The following is a 20,157-nucleotide window of genomic DNA, read 5'->3' as shown; positions in this document are numbered from 1 at the left end:
GTGAAGCAACGTCCTCCACAACTAGACTGAAGAACAAAACGACAGCAACTTGTCTGTTCCCCTTCCCTGATTCCCCAGTGCTGTTCCCATCCCCCCAATTCCCCAATAAAAATCTTTAAAAAAATAAAAACAACTCTAGTAAGTGACTTCTTCAAAGGATATTGAAATTAATTCATTAAATTTGCAGTTCTCCCTTCAGATTATGCTAAATTTCATATTTCTAAATAGTTTTTGGCTAGTAAATGAAACTTGTTCTTTATTGATATGATTGAAATAACTTCAACATTTGCTGAAACTACTTTTTGAAAAGTAAAACAAAGTTTATTGTTTTCAGGTACATAAGATAAGAATTTTTCAATCATGTTGGAATTCTAAAACATTTTGGGTTATTGCATGGGAAATAACCATATTGCATAGTCGGTTTCTAGGTTTCCCAAATAATAGGTATTGGGCATGGTTTCAAATCAGGAGAATGATTCTATAAAGTTGCTCAGAACTCAAAAAGAGCTTCAAACTAGGCTTTAATCTCATTGCAAATCTCTGGATTTCAGTGCAGCATCCATATCCAAAATACAACACTAATATCCAAAATTATATGCACACTCCTGACTTTGGCACAAATTCTTAAATCAAGGCCATTCTTAAAATATTGATTCGGGTCAATGTTATAGCCTTTTTATTTGGAAAAATACAACTAAATATAAGATTGGTTTAGTTCTTCACTATACAATAGATAGATCTAATAGCTCTCAAGTTGCAATTTAATGAAATTTAAATGTTGTACCAAATCAGGGGTGAGAGTGGGGAGGGTGAGGGGGTTGTGTAGTTGTGTGTGCTCTGTTGTCAAATATGTTTGGGAAACCATATACAAAGGGTGCCAAAAAAAATGTATACACATTTTAAGAAAGGAAAATTATTAAAATTTCAATACTCAATATATACCAGTAAAAGATGAATACAAGTCACGTTTGACTTCCACAATTACAAGAGGTGCTCAAAGTGGTTACCATCAGTGTCCAGACACTTCTGATTATGGTGAACTACTGCTTGAGCAACATTGACCGAAGTGTCCACTTGTATACATTTTTTTTTCGGCACCCTCTGGTATATAGTCTTCTCCTAGAGTTCTGCAAGTCATATTAGTGTAATATAGGCTTAGAGAATTTCTGCTGTGAAAAACTTGTTCAACTTTATTTAACCTAATATTTCCCAATTGGCTAGCCACAGAAACCATGCTGCAGGAAACAGCATTAATATCTCGAGGGACACTAGTATTCTAAGAAACAAAGTTTGGAATTGTTGCCTTAAAAAAAATCTGCAGGCTGAGTTGATTCTGAATTTGATTTCAAATCATTTTCTCAACGTTGTCTACAATTGTAGCTAAAGTTCAAATAGGCAGTTAAGTGGAAAGTATTATAATAGCTCTTAATGGAACGTGATAAATCTGGTATTTAAGTATGTTGAAATACGCTTCATTCTCTTGTCTTGAATCATAAAAATAAACTCAGTTTCAGAATTGTCCTGATAAATACACAAAGATTATTACAGTTTTAGGCACAAATTCAACTAGTAGATCCAAACCTCCTACTTGAGTAACATCTGCAATAATCTTGTTATCATTTCAACCTCTCTGTACACTGTTTTATTTTGTTTGTTTTGTTTTGATCTCAGAAATCCTCCCCCTACTATCTTATCAATTTATTGTTTTCCATTGTTCTTATTTTTTAAGTTCATCAAAAAAGTTAGTAGAACTACAGTTTATGAGAATCCTTTGTATTTCAATTTACTCTAAACTTAAAATGAAAAATCCATTAATTTTTATATAAAGTTCTTTTTCCCTTCCTGTCTTGCCTTTTTCTCTCCTGTTCACAGACAGATATTTTAGCCCTGTGTATTCTTAGCAGGACACTTGCTAATGGCTCTATCAAGTACTCCTGTCCACTCCAGTGGAAGTGATTACAATCTTCTGCAGGGAAGTTGACTGAAGCAACTAGAGACTCTCTAGAGCAGCGGTTCTCAACCTGTGGGTTGCAACCCCTTTGGGGGTTGAACGACCCTTTCACAGGGGTCGCCTAAGACCATCGGAAAACAAAAAGATATTTACATTACGATTCATAACAGTAGCAAAATTACAGTTACAGAGTAGCAACGAAAATAATTTTATGGTTGGGGGTCACCACAACATGAGGAACTGTATTAAGGGGTTGCGGCATTAGGAAGGTTGAGAACCGCTGCTCTAGAGCCTGCTCTCCCAAATTTACATCAACCTTTTTCCTTCTGATAATGATGTCGTCTGCCTAAAAGACAAGTTTTACCTGGACATGGATATTGGATAATTCTCTTCTCTCCTTCCCCACCCCAATCCCTTTGTCTTTATATATTACTACACAAACCCATCCAAACCTAACTAAATAACTTGAATGATGTTTTCTTTGTTAGTGACTTTGGTGTGGCTTCTCTCCCTAATCAGGTACAGATAAAATCTCAAGTGCAGATAGGCATCTCAGTCAAGTTAAATGTTCAGTGACTCTTTAATACAGCTTTCAGAACTTTGTGAAAGACAGAGGATCTTTGTTTTCCAACCTATTTTTCATGTAGAAAGATTGGGTATGAACTAGGACATTATGCTAACTAAGTGAGACACAGAAGGACAAATACAACATAGATACCACTTATAGGAGGAATCTAAAGTAGTCAAACTCCTAGAAGCAGCGAGTAAAAAGGTGGGTGCTAGGGGTAGGAGGAAACAGGGAGGTCTGAGTCAAAGGGTACCAAGTTTCAGTGATGCAGGATGAATTAGTCCAAAAGAGCTACTGTACAGTGTAGTGCCTATAGTTTACAATACTATGTTGTATACTTAAATGTTTGTGAAGAGGATAAATCTTATGTTAAGTGTTCTTCTCACAAAAATAATTATTATTATTATAAAAAGGGCATGAGGAAACTTTTGGAAGTGATGGATATGTTCATGGCATAAATTTTGGTTGTGTTTTCACAGATATATACTGATCTCCAAATTCATCAAGTTGTACACATCAAATAAGTACAACTTTTGGTATGTCAATCATACCTCGATAAAGTGTCTTTTATAAAATGAAAGATTAGATATGGTATAGGGAAGGGGGGAATTCATATGGAAGCGCATTTCATTTAATGAGTTTTGTTCCTCCTTGTTACTTAGATATATACAATTCCTGCCTTTTCTTCTGTGTGCCATATGTGAAATTAAAAATACAGAAAAGACTTGTATTTCAATAGTGATATTAAAGAAGTTACTGTGCTACACACGATTATTTGATCCAGTGGAAGAAAGCTAGGATCCTTAGAGAAGAAAGAAAATCTTTGCCTAAATCCCAGTCTTACAAAGAGAAGCAACCTCTAGCTTCACATCCTTTTCACTAACCTGGATAGACCCTCTAGGCTTGTGGTTTCTTACTCCCTGGGTTATTTAGACTGGAGGTTGTCCCTTTAAGTAACTGCCTTTGAACTCTATGGGGTGGCCATAGGAGGTGAGATCCTCCCTAAATTTGGGAGCATCTGGGTTCGCGGCTGTAAGTGACTCATTTAAGTGCCAAGTAAGTCGGCACTAATGCCTGTGCCCCAGGTCCCACCTGCAGCACCCCTTGGCGGTGTCAGAAGAGATTCAGACCTGCCTGTATTGTGATGCTGTGACACAGGACCTAGTCTTCCCTGCAATGAACTCACTCACCCAAGAAGCCTTCTTCCATAGAGCTTTAGAGCATGCATGATGAAACATGTCATCACACATGGTTCCAGGCCAGTTCACCAAGTGTTGGAACCACTCAGATTTGTCAGGGAGGTCAAATGGACCCAGGAGAAGTTCCTCAATGTATAATTCAGAGATGTATTACTGATAAGTCTGTTTCAAAATCCTGCAGGATACAAGTTAACTCTGGAGCCCTCTAAAGGTTCCAAAACATTCCTGGAACACTTCAGAGGATTCAGGCTGAATTAGACCCTTTGGTCCCATTAATTAGTGCTTTTCAACCTTACCTGAGCCGTAAAATCACAAGTGAGCTTTAACAAGCCCTGATGCCTGGGTCCTTCCCAACCTGGAGATTCTGATTTCACTGAGCTGTGCCTTTCCCCGTAATCTAATGTCCAGTGGTTCTCGCCTTTGGTGACATGTCAGAATTATCTAGGGAGCTTGTAAAATTTCTGATGCCCAGGCTGCACCCCACATCAATTTGATGAGAATCTTTGTGCGTGGGACCTGGCATCAGTATTTTTTTTAAGTTCCCCAGCTGGTTACAATATTTATCCACAGCTGAGAACTAGAAAAATTTAGAAAAGGGAACCCTTCCATATGTCTAAAAGCTGGCTTTTTGCGTTGTCTCCAATTTACTTGCGTCTCTGATTGCTCTAAAAATGTAGACTGAAGAATTGTAACACAGCTGAGTCACAAGGGAAAATGTATGTTCAGGTGCTCTGGGTTGATATAGAAATGAAAGTGACAGTTCAGGTGAGGATTTACAAAATAAATAAGAGATGTACCTGTGGCAACAAATTAAGGTATTAGCCCTTCATAAGAGCCAGGCACTTGTATTAACCCCCCCCAAAAAGAAGAAGCCCGAAAAAGGAAAGATAATCTTTAATATTAGACTTTTCAAAGAATAGCTAGTATTTTCAAATTTGCTCTGCAGCATCTTATCCATCTTCCACAAGTTAAAGGCTGGACAACTTACTTAAAGGAACACTGGTCACCTCCACAGGATTCCATCTTTTCCATAATTCTCGGGTTTTGGTTCAACTCCATAGATATGTTTCTCATTATCTATTTTTTAAAGGTGGGGTTGTCCTTGTTTTCTTTTTTTTATTTTGATAATATGAATTATTGTTCCTTTAGATGACTTGTTAAGAACTATCTGGGGCATAAACAAGTTTACCATCTCCATATTTTGAGGTGATATGTATATTTGCTAGCTACTTGCAGAGATTATTGTTGAGTAGGAGCTTGTCCAAAGAATTGTTGACAATTGAGTCGCTGAAGATTTTGTAGCCAAAGTCAAATCCAACAACACTGTGTTTATTTGCTTTTTTCCAATTGTTAGGCCATATCCCATCACAGTCTAATGATCCAAAAAAGAATATTGCCAAATCACTGTCCCAGTTTCCAGAATGGCTAATCCTTTTCTTTCTATGGAATTTACAATGCTTAACTAGAATAAGTGAGGCATACTTTTTCTTGACCTGGTGGTTTCTGACAATGAAGGATTTCTCCTTAAAAAGAATGAGTGATATTAACCATTGTTAAGAAGAGCAAAACTTTTTAGTAACTGGATACCAAAAGCAGGAAAATCATCCTGAGGGGCTGAGTGCTCTGTTCCACATCTGTCTCTCAGGGCGTCTGTCCGTTGCCCAGTGCACTGCTGCTGTCTCTCACTCGGCACCTCAATTCCCAGCTTAAACAGCAATGTTATTTCTGTCAGGTGTGGAGTGATTGCTTCTGTCTGCTGATGGCTGCCTGGTCCAACGATTATCTAAATTCACCCTCTGGCCTTGTCCCCAAGGGGAGAGTTCTGACAACAGAAGTGGAAGTATTGACTATCCATTGCCAGTCCCTTTATGATGTGATTAATACTCTCCTTCTGCAGAGAACATGGTATTTCATTTGGGAAGGATATTTTGTGCTTTTAGTACCCTTCTTATTAGTTCAGGTTAGGTTCTAATTTCATCACTTAGAAACCTACTGTAAAGCTAAATGTGGAGCCATCAGAGAGAAGAAGTTCAGAGGACAGGCTTGCTTGCCTCCTGGGTATCAGTAGTAAGCAATCTCAGGACCAGTTCTCCATGAACAGCCTCTCTCCTCTGAAGAGTCAGAAATGTGGTCCAGCGTCTCTCGGCCTCTCGTGGACGCCTACATTTACATAGTTTGGGTGTAGTTTATATGTCTACTAATATGACTCTTATTTTTGTTGAGTTCCTTGGTACACTTTGTCTCCAATTTACTCATTCTAACATAAATTTAACATATTTCACAAGACAACACTATAATTAAGATTGAAGTGAGATCTTCATAACCCAAAATAGCTTAAGTAATTTTTTTAATTCCCTGAAGATATGAGACACTAGCTATCATGTCCACCTTCCTACCACCCCCGTTCTCTTGCTCCGGGCCTTCTATCTACTACCCCAGTCTAATACCTTCTGGAAACAGAATTATACACCCAGATTTTCCACCTCCCCTACTCACTCCAGTGCGTTATCTTAACAATATCTTATAAGCCACATTCTAATGAGAAGAAGCTATGCTTATTCTGGTGAAGTAAGCAGTCCTTCAAGATTCAGTAAGATGCTCAGATTCCTTTCCCTTTATTCAAAGCAAAGCCATGAGAATGAACTGGGGACACACTTACGGTACTCAGAGGACAATTATGTTTCACATAGCCGACATCTAACTTTCCATGCAAAATTTTATCATCTAAAAAGTTTAAATCTATACCATCTTAAAAGACCTCCAAAGAAGAGCGTTTAACAACCTGTTAACAAATTTATGGGATCAGAATATTGAAAATGAAATTCAGAGTTTGATTCTGATCTTTATCACTTTCTGAACTTTGCTGCATTTTACTCTAGTATATAATCTAATTACTGTTTAACTCATTTTCATACAAATGGCATCTTTTGTTCATTTGCTCATACATTCCATTAATGATTATGGAATATAAACAATCTTCATATTTGTAATTTCAAGTTTCTCATCTCCTTTGACTTTTTAAACAAATTCTGTTGAGCCTTTGTACTTGGATTTCTTGGTACCTAGATACAGTAGCTTCAACTTCACATAAGTCAATTTGCATGTTTTATGTATGGGGTATTCACTCCTAAAATTAGTGAAGCTGTCCCTTAAATAATAGGAAATACTAACCATCGTCACCACAATAAATTTTAATTTAAATAAATAATAATAGGAAATTAAAATAGGAAATAAATATCAGAACTCTCTTCTAATAAGTTATTCTCCATATATTTTTCAATAAAGTTTTTCCTTCTCTATTTTAGGATTTCCTATAGACAACAGTGAATTAGCCTGTTTTTAACTGTGGAGAAGCCTGATTGGCTCCTTTTTCAAGAGGGATAACAGCACAACTAGACAACAATTTTAGGACTTACTTTAAGGATCTCGATGAAAGTTTTCCTTTCTAGGAGAATTTATCAGATCAAGAAAGTTATATATATATATCAAGAAAGCAAATATATATAATATATATTCTTATAGAAATGAAGGTTATTTATATAATATATATCATGTCTTTTAGTACACTAGTATTTTGACATATTAAATTATAATGATACAGAATGTCTTTTTTTCTTCCTTTCTCCCTTTCTTTTTCTCTTTCTTCTTTCTTTTATTTCTGTTTTGTTTTCCTTTATTTCTTACCATACAATTAGTGTTAAAGGAGAAATGGCTTACCAAATTGGCTTTATGGCTACTCAAGGTTAGTGCTAAATTGTGTTTCAAACTACTAAATAACTTTAGCATTTTGTGTATATTTACAAAGGCTTGTATTTAATGTTTCTAAGAAATTTTAGCACAAAATATATATGTGAATGCATTCCTACTGTAAATATTTTCAATTCCAAATAATTATGCATACTATTCACTTTTACTGGATTTTACATCTTATTTTTCATTTCTTAATTATTTGACAAAAGCGGTCAAAAAAGAATTAGTCAGTATATAGAAGAATTGTACAGTGTTTACATTTGATAACCTTATCACTAAATTTGAAATTAGTTCTGACAGCTCATCTAATCGTTGAGATAATATTCACTTTCAACTTGCATCTCATTCAATGTGTATGATAATTCTATAATGAGTACTTATATTTTTATATAAATATGTTATATATTCTGTGGTTTAGAATAGAATAGACTTTAAGAACTAGAAGTTATATTGGAAACCATCTGTACATATCCCACAACCTACAGATGAAAAAATTAAGAATCAGAAAAAGTAAGAAATGGTTCCAAAGTCATTCACAGACAGGGACTGGACCTATGTGTCATAATTTCCACCTAAGCTTCATCGTCCCCATCCGGTTCCATTATCCATGATAAATCTCAATAACTTCTAAATCAATTGATTAGAAGCCAAATTCTGCTGCTCACATAATAGCAGCTAACCACAAAACTTTCCTCCAAATAGTTATTCCCCTAGCTAAGCTTTAGTATAATTAGAACAATATTCTAAGACTAACATGATAACTTTATTAATAACTGTAATTATAAAACCACAACTGTTAACAATCCATTAAAATGGCTTTAACATTCTATATCAATTATAGTTAAAAAGATTTCATTTTCATATTGGAAACATAATTCCCCGAATTCCTGTTTATTGGTTCATTAGTTAAGAAGCCTAAAAGCCATTCATTAAACAAGCAACAAAAGTTTTAAGTAGTCACTGCAAGCCTGGCACTGTTCTAGGCAAATGTTTACACCATCATCCCCATGCATTCTTTTTCAATTGACTTTAACACATAATATTATAAGACAATATAATAATAACATTTTTCCACTGCTGGTAATACAAACAAAATTTATTTTCACTCAGAGATTTTTAAAATTCTAATTTTATGTTGAGATACATATTTTACCTCATTAAATGTAATACTATTCAAATTAGTTATTAATCATAACTGTTGAATTATAAATCCAACCCTGATATTTCAACATGAAAAGAATAACTGATTTTTGAGGAAAATGTAAGGCTTCCTAATTGAAAATCATGTAATTAACATCTTTTCCAACTCACTTTTATTTCTTCTTTCACATTTACATTTCTCTTAAGGTAATAATACAGCACTATGGCATAGAAGATTTAGATGAAGAAAATGTTAGAAGGAACCTATTTTTCTGCCTAAGTAAATAATTAAACAATACAATGCAAACTCATTATGAACAAATGAGGATACCACAGATTCCCTTCTGTTTTATAACTATACACAATTGCACAAGTCACTGAATGCAATTTTGAGCACAGATTAAGTATTTTCCATCACAGAAAAATTCTTTCAAAGGAAATCAAATTATTAAAAAAAAATAAATCCTCTGTGCCTCAAACTAATAAGTCATTTTTTGGTGAGCATTTATTGAGTACTTTATTAAAATTCCTAATGAGTTTTGCTAGCAGAGTATAAATCATATTTCAGGGTAAATAATATCATTTACATTTTGCTTAATTTATGAGCATTTTGAGATTAGGACATGGAGAATATATTTTCAAATTGACTTGGTTCATCAGCTCCAACTATTAACATAGTAAATTTGCCCTGTTCCAAGAGGTTTTTCAAAAACATAGTTCAGATACCCAATTTAGAGAAATTAGAAGAGATTTAGTTGTTTTCAAAAAATAAGAAAAGAAACTAAGAAAGTATGTCACTGGAAAAATGGATCTTTTCACAGATTGTTAAGGTTCATAAGCAGTTGTGTAAATAAAAGGGGTTACTTACTGTAATTGTTCTTCATCTCTTGGGTCCCTTTGACTTTGCCTCGTTTATCGATTCTGAGATACCACTGTGTTCGACAGAAGAGTCTTCTCACTCTTATATCCCCTCCTTCCATGTAATCATAACTTCTTGTGTGTCGCTCAGGGCTGGAACAGTTCACATTGGTAGCCATTTGCTCTGGAGTCATGTCATTGCAAGCTAAAGATATAGTGCCCACGAGACAGAGAATGTGAAAGCATGAACTGTAGAGCAAAGTTGGCAGGATCCTTGTCAGTATCCATTTGCGCATTATAGTGTAGTGCTCCGGGTTTTCATGAATAACATAATGAAAATCAAATCTTGAGTTGATTGTTGCTCCTAGGTCATTGACCTCTTCCTATCTGGGAATTGTAGATGGATTTAAGAAAGAGTAAGTTGCTCTTTCCAAATTGTTAGCCTTATCCTTTTAGTTCCTGATAACAATACAGGATTCCTCCTTTTAAAACTCTGTTGGTGTATCCTTATAAAAACAGGTTATAGTCAGCTCAGTTGCTGCGACGCAGTTTGCTACTTGACTTCTGTTTGCAATGAGAGATTAAGAATGGGGAGGAGAAGAGAGAGGAAGATGAAAAATTGTATATATAAATTTCATTAGGTAAATAGTATTTTAACATGCAGTGTAGTTTATACTGTGAAGGTACATGTAAAACACGTTTCACAGGATGTCAACATCTTTACCACTCTATATATAGATTTATAAAAGTTACACATTGGTAGAGATAAATCATAATATGATTGTACCATTCATTCCAGTTGCTATTTGATACGAAACATCCTGCAATTAGAGCTATTGGTTTAAATTAGGTTCTGGAATTGCTATTAACAAAGTAAAACTGCTTTCCCTAGATTTCTCTATTATATGCTTTCACATTTGTGGTTCATCAATTATTTTCTCCTCTACTGCCCACATTTCTGAAGTTAAATGTCGGGAATGCTCTGGAGAACTTCGACCTTATCTTTTTCTAAGTTCTACAGCATAATTACTATAGATAATTACATGGCTCAAAAAAACCTGGTAACTTTACTTTTCCCCTCAGTACTAAAATAGAGAACGAGGTAAACTACTAGAAAACATTCAGCATTGTTTTTAAAGACAAATAACAGTAACTTACTTGTTCTGTTGATAACAGCTGGATACACAGGAATCCCATGTCTGTCGTCTGCCTTGTGCAACTTGAGCCTCTCTACTGTAGCTACAAACTATTTCTCAGCTGAGAAATTCTCCAGCAGAATCATAATTGTTTCCATAAATCAACAGGCAAGAGGATTTTTCTCTGTGTGTGAGTGCGTGTATGCTTGTGTGTATGTGTGTGGAGCCTTTTATTCAGGGCTTTTCGATAAATACCTTTGCTGACCTCATTGGAAGCAATTAAAACTTAACCAGTTAGCTGTTAGTTGAATACAACAGTGAGAATAAAGGAAGCCTGTATAGTATTCATTCAATGGTCATGAGAGGGAGCTATGAACATGGTTTATGCTTAAATCTACAAGTGGGTATCTACTTTGTTGAAACAGCTCTCTCATTCTGAAGCAGTTAGAAGGGGAAAGGAAATTTTTTAGGCCATCTTAACAACATAGCAGTTGTATATAAGTTGAAAAATGTTCCTTTGAACATATATATAAAAGGGATTTTTCAATTAGAAAATCTTTTTCATAGCTTTGTGATACATGCATTTCTATTACTGCTTTGTGCTCAGAATGTTAGAATAAAACTACTAATATGTGTTAACTCACGTTTTAGTGTCCTAAAGCAATATATAGCTAAATCAAGAGTATATCTCTTCATACAGAGATATTTCACCATTGTATATAACTACAATTTTTATGTATTATATTCCTAGACTGATAGTGAGAAGACCTAAGTTCTTATTTGAGTTGGGTCACTAATTTACCAGTCTGACCTTGGGCAAGTCACTTGACATTCCTGAGTCTCAGCTGCTATATTTGTAAAATTAGTGTATTAGTCTAAATGATTATATGGTGCCTTGTAGCTTTAAAATCCTGTGACTTCTGACTTGTACTAACTACTGATATAAGGAAGAGGATACATACTTTTAAAAATTATTAATTCTTAAAAATTAAAAATAAAGAAAATGGTTTTTCACTGGCTATCAATATTTGACTTTTGCCTAAATAAGCACATTGGCACAATAAATAAATGTTAATTTGGGGATGGACTTATAGGAGCTATAGCTAATGTAAACAAGAGGAATCTCTTTTACTTTCCCACGAGTTGTTCTCCCCTTTACTCCCTGTTCTAGCATACATATAAGTAGTGCTCCAGTGTTTTGTTAGATATTTGTTGCAGAATAATTGCATTTTTAATCTAAATCAATATTTAGGAATGTATATTAAAGTTCTCTTTCCCATGTTAATACCCCCAAAACACACACACACACACCACTTAAAATGCACTACTTTGCCACCAGGTGGTGCATGTAGACCAAATAGAAAAAGGAAATTAAATCCTATCATTTGGATTATAGTTTATGTGATTTCCCTTTGTGTCTATGCTTTTGAGGAACAGAATCAAGAGCACAGACTAGTTCAAGGTACCCAGGTACTCTATAAGCACCAGCTATTAAAATTTCTAAGTTTATTAGGGCAAAGGAGGTTGGGCCCTTCTATAATTGCATCTGTTGAAAGCTAGAAGCCTGCAATATATTCTATCATGTATTTCTCTAAAAGGGGGAAGAAAAGGAAAGAAAGTATAATGCTACTGTGTTCTGAGTCATACCCCCAATATTTAGGAGACAGCAGTAATGAGCCGGGTCAGAACTCCCAGGACTTGGATATTCCCTCTAACGAAATGAAAATTATTAACCATCAGTTCACATGTAAAGATATTCAAGAGCTACTAAATCCACCTGTTCCATATTTGACCCTACAGTTTTTAAATTAAGAAACTAACAGATTAGAAGTCAAAATTTTCTAAGTAAATGCTCAAGATTTAAGTAAAAGAAATGGATAGTTTGTACTTAAAGAGTGCTTGGTGTCTCCTTAAAATCTGCAAGATAGCGTTAATTATAAAATTGGAAACTAAGTATGAAATTGTGATCTATGCAGTTTAAGTTCATTAGATGCCGTTGTGCTCTGTGATTTGAAAATGTGATCTCAGTAATATTAATGAATGGATTAATCACAACAAGGGAGCGATATTTAAAATCATTTCATTATCTGTTTCCTTAATGAAGAACAATCAATTCAAGATGAGCCCACACCCTGTTTCACTAGCACCACAGCTGTAATGGAGAACCTGTCTTATATTTAGACTCAAGACAAATTCTCTAGAAACCAAGAATAACTTACGTATCTCTGGATGGAGTAAACTTCTGTGTTTTTTTACGTTCTTAGTAGTAATAATGTTGACAGGTATTTATTGCTCTTGTTTTAATGTATATAATGATAGGTTAACCACAGAAATACTTTGAAAAAGTATCTCTTTTGTTGTTTCCAGATTGAGTTAACTTCATTTTTAATTGGAAGCACCTCCATCTCTTGAGCTTTAAAATTGTAAAACAAAGGATTCTTGCATCTATTCCTAAAATTTGACTTTAAAAAAAAAATGTCCTAAGAAAGTAAAGGTTGACACCTGGGATTCTCCAAGAGGAAAGAATGCCTAATACTTGTCTAGTTTCACTTGGGGGTAAAATATATGAAAAGACTACAGAGAATCTATTTCAGTGAATATCATGAAAATATACACAGTTGTTAGAGTAATAATTAACCACGTACTTTTGCTTAAGCAAATTCCATTATAACCCTACTTCATGCAGAGGTAAATGATAGAAAATTACTTTCTTTAATGAATTTTGTATTTCAATAATGAATTTTAAAACTATGCCACATTCATAAGTATGTATAATATTAATATAATTGATAGAAGGGATCATCATTAAATATTTTCATTGCCTTCATTCTTATGTGCTATCCTATTCCTCATCCTCTTAGTTCCCACCCTTTCCTCAAAATATAGGTAATCATTGTTACTAGTTTCTTGTGTATCTTTCCAATTTCCTATGCACATGCAAATTGAATACATATGTATGTATATATACTTTTCCTCTTTTTATACAAAAGGTAGCATACCATACACAATGTTCTGCATGTTGCATTTTTTTATGTAATAAAAGTAGGGAATTGTCCTATCTCGGTATTTAGGAAATTTCTTCACTTTTAACAGGTGCATATTCTTCCACTGAATGGGTGTATCACAGTATATTTTACTAACCTCCAATTGATGAACACTTAATTTTTCCAGTATTTTTCTATTACAAAATAAGTGCTGCAGTGAATACAGTTATAAATGTGTCATTTTTTACTGTGAAAATATATCTATAGGTTCCATTTCCAGAATTTCTTTCTGTCAAATGGTATATATGTATTTATTACTTAGAGAGACATTGCCAACTTACCCTCCATGGAAGTTGTACTAGTTTTACAATCCCATTAGCAGCACATAACAGTGCCTGTTTATTTGATATAGTATATCATCAGTTTTTGGGTTTTGCTAATATAACAGATGAAAATGGCATTTTACTGTAGTTATCCCTTGCATTTCTCATCTTATGAGAGAAAGATAACTTCATGGACAATAGCATAAAGGAAAAGTATGAATATCTGCAACAGGTGGCAATAGGGAAAGTTTCCCTATAGTAATGCCAGTAGAGATGCAGTTTGAAGGGCGCCTGGGAGTTAACCAGATGAAGGGGTACCTATAAATATACAATACAAAGATTCTTGTCGAAAGAGAGCATGTATTTTTCAACAACAAAACACCCATGTGATTCTAGTAGAGAGAATGACAAGGACTGTGGTGCATGACGAGGCTGGAGAGGCAGGCAGAGTGTGGTGGGCTAGATCAAGGAGTGTGATCTTTATCCTAAGAGTTATAGGAAGGCATTGTAGTATGTTAAGTAGAAGAGTGACATGATAAGAATCACACTTCCTGCCTCTGTTTGGCCCAAACTTATTTAATTCCTATTAGCAAAATAAGTCTATGAAATAGTAAAATGTGTTCATTTATCCTGTTCTTTCGGTTCCTCTCATTTTCAAAAAGATAGTCAGATTTTGTAATTGGAAAGGGAAAATGGGGGAAGAAAGTCATATCTACTTCCTGACTTAGGTAAAGCCCAAATCCATTTCTTTTTCTTTTTTTATTGTTAGTTTCAGGTGTACAGAACAATGCAATTAGTTACCCTTTTCACCCTCACACAGAAGCAACCCCCCCTCCTCCATCTACTGCCCTCCCCACCCGATATCATGCTTATCTATTACAATTCCATTGACTCCATTCCCACACTCTACTCCTCATCCTGTGACTATATGTATATATAATTATAGTTGACATACATTGTTATTCAACATCAGCTTCAGATATACAGTGTAGTGGTCAGGCTTCTACACTGACTATGAAGTGGTCTCCCTAACAAGACATGAGTCCATCTGGCCCCCTAAAAAATATTTACAACATATTGATTATATTCCCCAGACTGTCTTTCCTATCCCTGAATCCATATTGTAGTTATCAATCTGTATTGTCTCATCCCTTCCCCTTCTCCTTCATCCCCACCCCCTCCCAACCAGCAACCCTCAGTTTTTCCTCTGTGTCTCTGAGACTATTTCTATTTACATTTCTCACTTATTCAGTTCTTTAGATTCCACGTATAAGTGAGATCATATGACATTTGTCGTTCTCTGACTTATTTCACTTAGTATAATGTTCTCTAGTTCTATCCATATTGTTGCAAATGGTACTATTTCCTTCTTTATAGCTGAGTAATACTCCATTGTGTAAATGTACCACAGTTTCTTAATCCAGTCGTCTACCGAAGGGCATTTCGGTTGTTTCCAAATCCATTTCAAAGGGTTGTGCTAAGTGCTGTGTGAAGAAGGGAAGCATGAAAGTGCCTTTGAGAAGCAGAACACAGCAAAAGCCGAAAAGCTCCAGAGAGTAAGGACTATCTCCTGTGTCTAAACAGATGGACCCATAAGCTCCCCTCATAAAGGTCCCCCATGTTTTAAAAGAAATCTGGAAGCAGCAAGGAGCCCACACCTGCAGGAACTGTGTTAACAGAGTCAGTGAACACCCAGAAGTAACCAAAGTAGACAAATGACTTGACAACCATAGGCCCTTGCCTTGGCCCTAAATCAAACCTTTGAACCCTAGCCTATCTTGAAGCAGAACAGGGAAACCCAAAAATAATTGAGGTTAAGTTTTCCACAACTGGGGGTGGGGGGTGAAATTCTAAAAGTTGAAGCTAGCTTGATCTATAAACGTAAATTTGTATGTAGTTTCTTGCATATTTGAGAGTGTGGCCCAAGATTTATTTCCACTACATCCCCACAGCTGCCGTCACACTACAAGTTCATCTTCATCTTTTCTTCTGTCATCCATGCCATAAATTTAGCCTCAACTTTGGTTCATGCCATACAACCCATAGTACTTACTTCCTTGATTCATCCACTAAACAAATATTTATCAAATAGCTACTTGGTGCCAGATGTCCTCAACTTTTGGAGATACAATGGTGAATATTCTGGAAGTGCTCTCTGCCCTTACAGAGTGTGCATTCCAGTGAAAGAACAAACATAAACACATAGATCTGTGGGATGAGTAGGGAGATGGGGTGGGGTGGAGATATTAGGATACAAAGGTGTTCAAGGAGAGAGGGGTATAGGGGTAAATGGGTAGAGGGACCCACTTTAAATGGGAAAGGCCTATCTGAGGAGGTAAATTTTCAGCTGCCAGGAACAGGAATGACTTGGTATGTTCCAAGAACTGAAAGAAGGCCAACGTGAAGGAAGCACATGAGCAATAGGAAGAGTAGTAAGAGAGAAATGAAACTGAAAAAACAGGCAGGGGCCAAATCATAAAGAACTTTGAAGGTCAGGGTAATAGGAATTGGTTTTATTCCACGTATAATAGGAAGCTGGAGTACAGGCATGTCTACTCTAAACCTGATAGACCTGGTCAAAGACAGTCGTTTAAATTCTGGTGTAAAATCCCAAAGTGATTGAGCAAGCCTGCGGTCCCTACAAATCCTCAGTTATGTAAACTTTGTGCTTACTCTTGGCATAATGCCCTAACATTTTAAAACTAACTGTATATAAGATACGAAGTCTGAGTCATATGCTCAAAATTGTGGTGTGCCTGTGACTCAACTATATAAATATCTCAGTTTACAAATGTAATTGACTCTTTGTGTCTCTGAGTCTCTAAAAATTTATGTCTTATTTAATTTTATATTTACAAAGAGTTCTCTGAAATGCTCATCTAAAACCAAAGTTCCTCGAATTATATTATTAATGTACTAGATTACTGTGCATCTTTAGACCTGGAGCAAGATCTCTAGTTAGAGTAATTCTTTCTTTTTTTTTTTCAATTTGAAAATTTCTATGTAGTGAAGTATGTAATTCAGTCTTGATTGCCTTGATTCCCCTCACATTAATGCTTAACTTTAAGCAAAGAATCAGTCTCCTTGATTAAGTGTTGTATGTTAGCAACTGGTTTTGACAGCCTAGTAGCACTCTAACAGTTGAGAAGTATTATATTGGATATGGAGAGAGTTTTGCCTCACCCCTAGGAAAACCTGAAAAACAATAAATACCCTGCGCAGTTAGGGTGATTATAGTCTTTGCTTTAAATTGTCATTCTTTGATTCCATATTCATTGTCTGCATAGCGAAGCAGAAAAATGAAGGATAAAACTGGTAGCAACAATTGTTTCAAAAATGTTTCATGGGTGTCAATGTGTTAACAAAATTGGTTTAATTTTTAATTCATTAGCTTTAAAATCATGACTTTTCAGCATCAGGTGAACTTTTTAAATGTGAGAGGAGGAAGCAGAGTAAGGATTATTATGACAGTAAAGATGGGGAAGACAGTTACAGAGTCCATATCTTTAGTATAAAGATACATCCTATGAAAAGCCAGGTATCCAGTAAAATACAGATTTCTGTAAAACAGGTGGCTAACGAAATAACTCATGCATAAAGAAAGGAGGCTCACGCTTCTCCTTAGGCTTTTCTTCAAACTAAATATTTATGCTATCTTTAAATGTTATTCATATTTTCCCCTCAATGGTATTTAATATTAACTCAGTCATAGTGTGTTCTTCATATTTCTCTAACCAGTTCTAAAAATGATCAATTCTATCACAACTCCTTCCACACCTGTTTGTTCTTATCGGTTATCATCTTCACATCCTAAGTCAACAAATCGTTATCTCTCATGTCAACTCTGTTCCTCATCCATCCCCTTGCACCTGCTCTCTCCAGCCTCCAATCCACTTTTCTATCAGGTTAAACTTCCTCAAGCACAGTTGTAATCATGTTATTTTTCAGCTCAGAAGTCTTTAGTAACACTCCCACTTTCTCTGAATAAAACTCTAGTTTTCTTTTTCTAATATGGCAACTCCTGTTTCTAACATCCTCTTTGATCCTCAACACCCCACAAAAATTAGACTCATGAGGTTTGGAGTGAAGGGAGATTCACCGGATCCCTATTTCTGCTCTTGGTAAGGAAGAGGACCAACAGAGAAGAAATCCTGTTCAGAAAGCCTCTCTCTGTGTGTCTCTCCTTTCCTCCCTCCTACTCTTCCCCCTCCCCGCTTCTTTCCCCACCCCCAGCCCTCTTTCTCTCTTCCCTCTTATATCTTCTGTCTCTGTAAGGGATCTAAGAGTCATGTCAGCAATCACCGGATATTTCCTTTGAAATTTTACATATTGAGTTGTCAATGATGCAATAAAAGTTTTGGTCCTATTTATTCTGTTAACTCAGCTAATTACTTCATATCAGCACTTAGTATGTTTGTAGGTAGTATGCAATATTACAGAGATACAGTGTTTAATAAGATATGCAAGGTCCCTAACTTCCCATACTTCAGCTTAAATTATGGAGGAGGGGACAGATAATAAACATATGAAAAACAATTCTGATGATATCATTAGGAGGAAATAAATAGCATACTACAGCAGCAAATAACAGAAAGGAGAGGAGAGAAGCGGTTGGAATTTGGTCACAAAAGGCCTTTCTGAGGAGGTGACATTTAAGCTCAGATTTGAAGGACAAGAAGAAATCAGAAGTGGAAACAGTGCATTCTAAGAAATGGTAACAGGGAAAACAAAAGTTCTGAGGTGGAAATGAGCTTGGTGTGTTCTAGAAACTGAAAGATGGCAGTATAACTGGATTATAGTGAACAAGGGGACTGTTAGGTGATGTAAGACCAATGTACATAGGGCCTTGATATCAATGGTAAGGACTTTGGATTTGATCCTATGTATAATGGGTTATAATTAGCGAGTGATGTGATCATTCTGAAAACTCCACTTCTTGTGGAGAATGGTTTTGAGGATGGCAAAAATTGAAGTGAGGAGACCAGTTAGTAGGCTATGATATAATCCAGGGTGGAGATGATGACATCTTAGACTAGGATTAGAGCGGGGAGATGGAAAGACATGGGCAGATAAGTGTTGGAGACAAAACTTGATAGATGCAGTATGAGAGAAAAGGGAGAGTCAAGGTTAAGTTCCAGATATCCAACATTTGTAACAGGATATATAGTGGTGTCATTTGCAGAGCTAAGGAAGGCTGGGAGAGGACCAGCACTGGAGGGGAAATCAGGCAGTTGGAAAGTTTAGGTAAGAGGAATGCTGGAACCTAAATCCCTACTCACTCTGGATCAGAGGGATCTGGACTTCTTACTCCCTTGAAATGAGAACCAGTAAGCATCTTTCGGATCAATTACCACAAAAGTGTGGAAGGAGCTCTGGTGCAAAAGGAAATCTTTCCTCATGGCAGTATTAAATATGTATTTTGATGAAAATATTAAGGACCTTCCTCCCTCATTTTTCTAATTAAGAATTTCTCTGACAACCAGAATATCATTGGCCCTAGTATTATAACACATGAAACTATCAGAAGTCAAGCTATGTATGTTATGAGACCTTATTGTAAAAGCCTAAAACAATTTCATTATTTGATTTTAGCCATAAATGGGTTTCAAAGTTGTCAAAATATAGATTAATGTATGTATACTGTTCATTCAACTCTTGTGACGCTGGAAAAGAAGTTTCTTAATAACAATGTTGGCATTTTTAAAAGAAATCAATACTTAGTATCCTCTCTGGTTATTTTACCTAAAAGAAGATTGCTTCATATTTTATATTTCCTTAAGAAAATATGCTAATAAAGGAATGTTATAGTAGAGTAGTTCCTATCAGCATATAATGCCATAGTAGATTACATGACAAAAAGAGTATGTCAAAAAATAAAATTTTGTCTAACGCCAAAAAAAATTGGTTACTTTGGGGGAAAAAAAGACAATCATATCAGTCATTTGATAATGGCCAGAAGAAGAAAAAAACAAGACTTATTTTTGGTTTTTATTGTTAGTTTCAGGTATACAGAACAATGCAATAGTTAACCTTTCACCCTTCACACAGAAGCTACCCCCCTCCCCCCATCTACTGCCCTCCCACGCCCAATATCATGCTTATCTATTACAATCCCATTGACTCCATTCCCACACTCTACTCCTCATCCTGTGACTATATGTATATATAATTATAGTTGACATACAATGTTATTCAACATCAGCTTCAGATATACAGTGCGGTGGTCAGGCCTCTACACTGACTATGAA

General features: G+C 35.5%; 2 protein-coding genes across 4 annotated transcripts in view; one reads left to right on the top strand and one right to left on the bottom strand.

Moving 5' to 3' along the window:
- Window positions 1–10,939, bottom strand: part of FGF7 (fibroblast growth factor 7) — a 62,090-nt gene extending 51,151 nt beyond the window's left edge. The window contains exons 1-2 of the mRNA XM_019664697.1: window positions 10,625–10,939; window positions 9,477–10,030 (exon numbers count right to left, since the gene is read on the bottom strand). Coding sequence (XP_019520242.1) covers window positions 9,477–9,762 — 286 coding nt within the window. The 5' untranslated portion in view covers window positions 9,763–10,030; window positions 10,625–10,939. The remainder of the gene's footprint in view (window positions 1–9,476; window positions 10,031–10,624) is intronic.
- FAM227B (family with sequence similarity 227 member B) overlaps window positions 1–20,157 on the top strand; it is a 190,177-nt gene that overhangs the window by 110,651 nt on the left and 59,369 nt on the right. The window lies entirely within an intron of this gene.

The sequence above is a fragment of the Hipposideros armiger genome, unplaced genomic scaffold, assembly GCF_001890085.2.
Source record: "Hipposideros armiger isolate ML-2016 unplaced genomic scaffold, ASM189008v1 scaffold_12, whole genome shotgun sequence".
Taxonomy (NCBI): Eukaryota; Metazoa; Chordata; class Mammalia; order Chiroptera; family Hipposideridae; genus Hipposideros; species Hipposideros armiger.
This window is presented reverse-complemented; position numbering and strand designations above follow the sequence as displayed.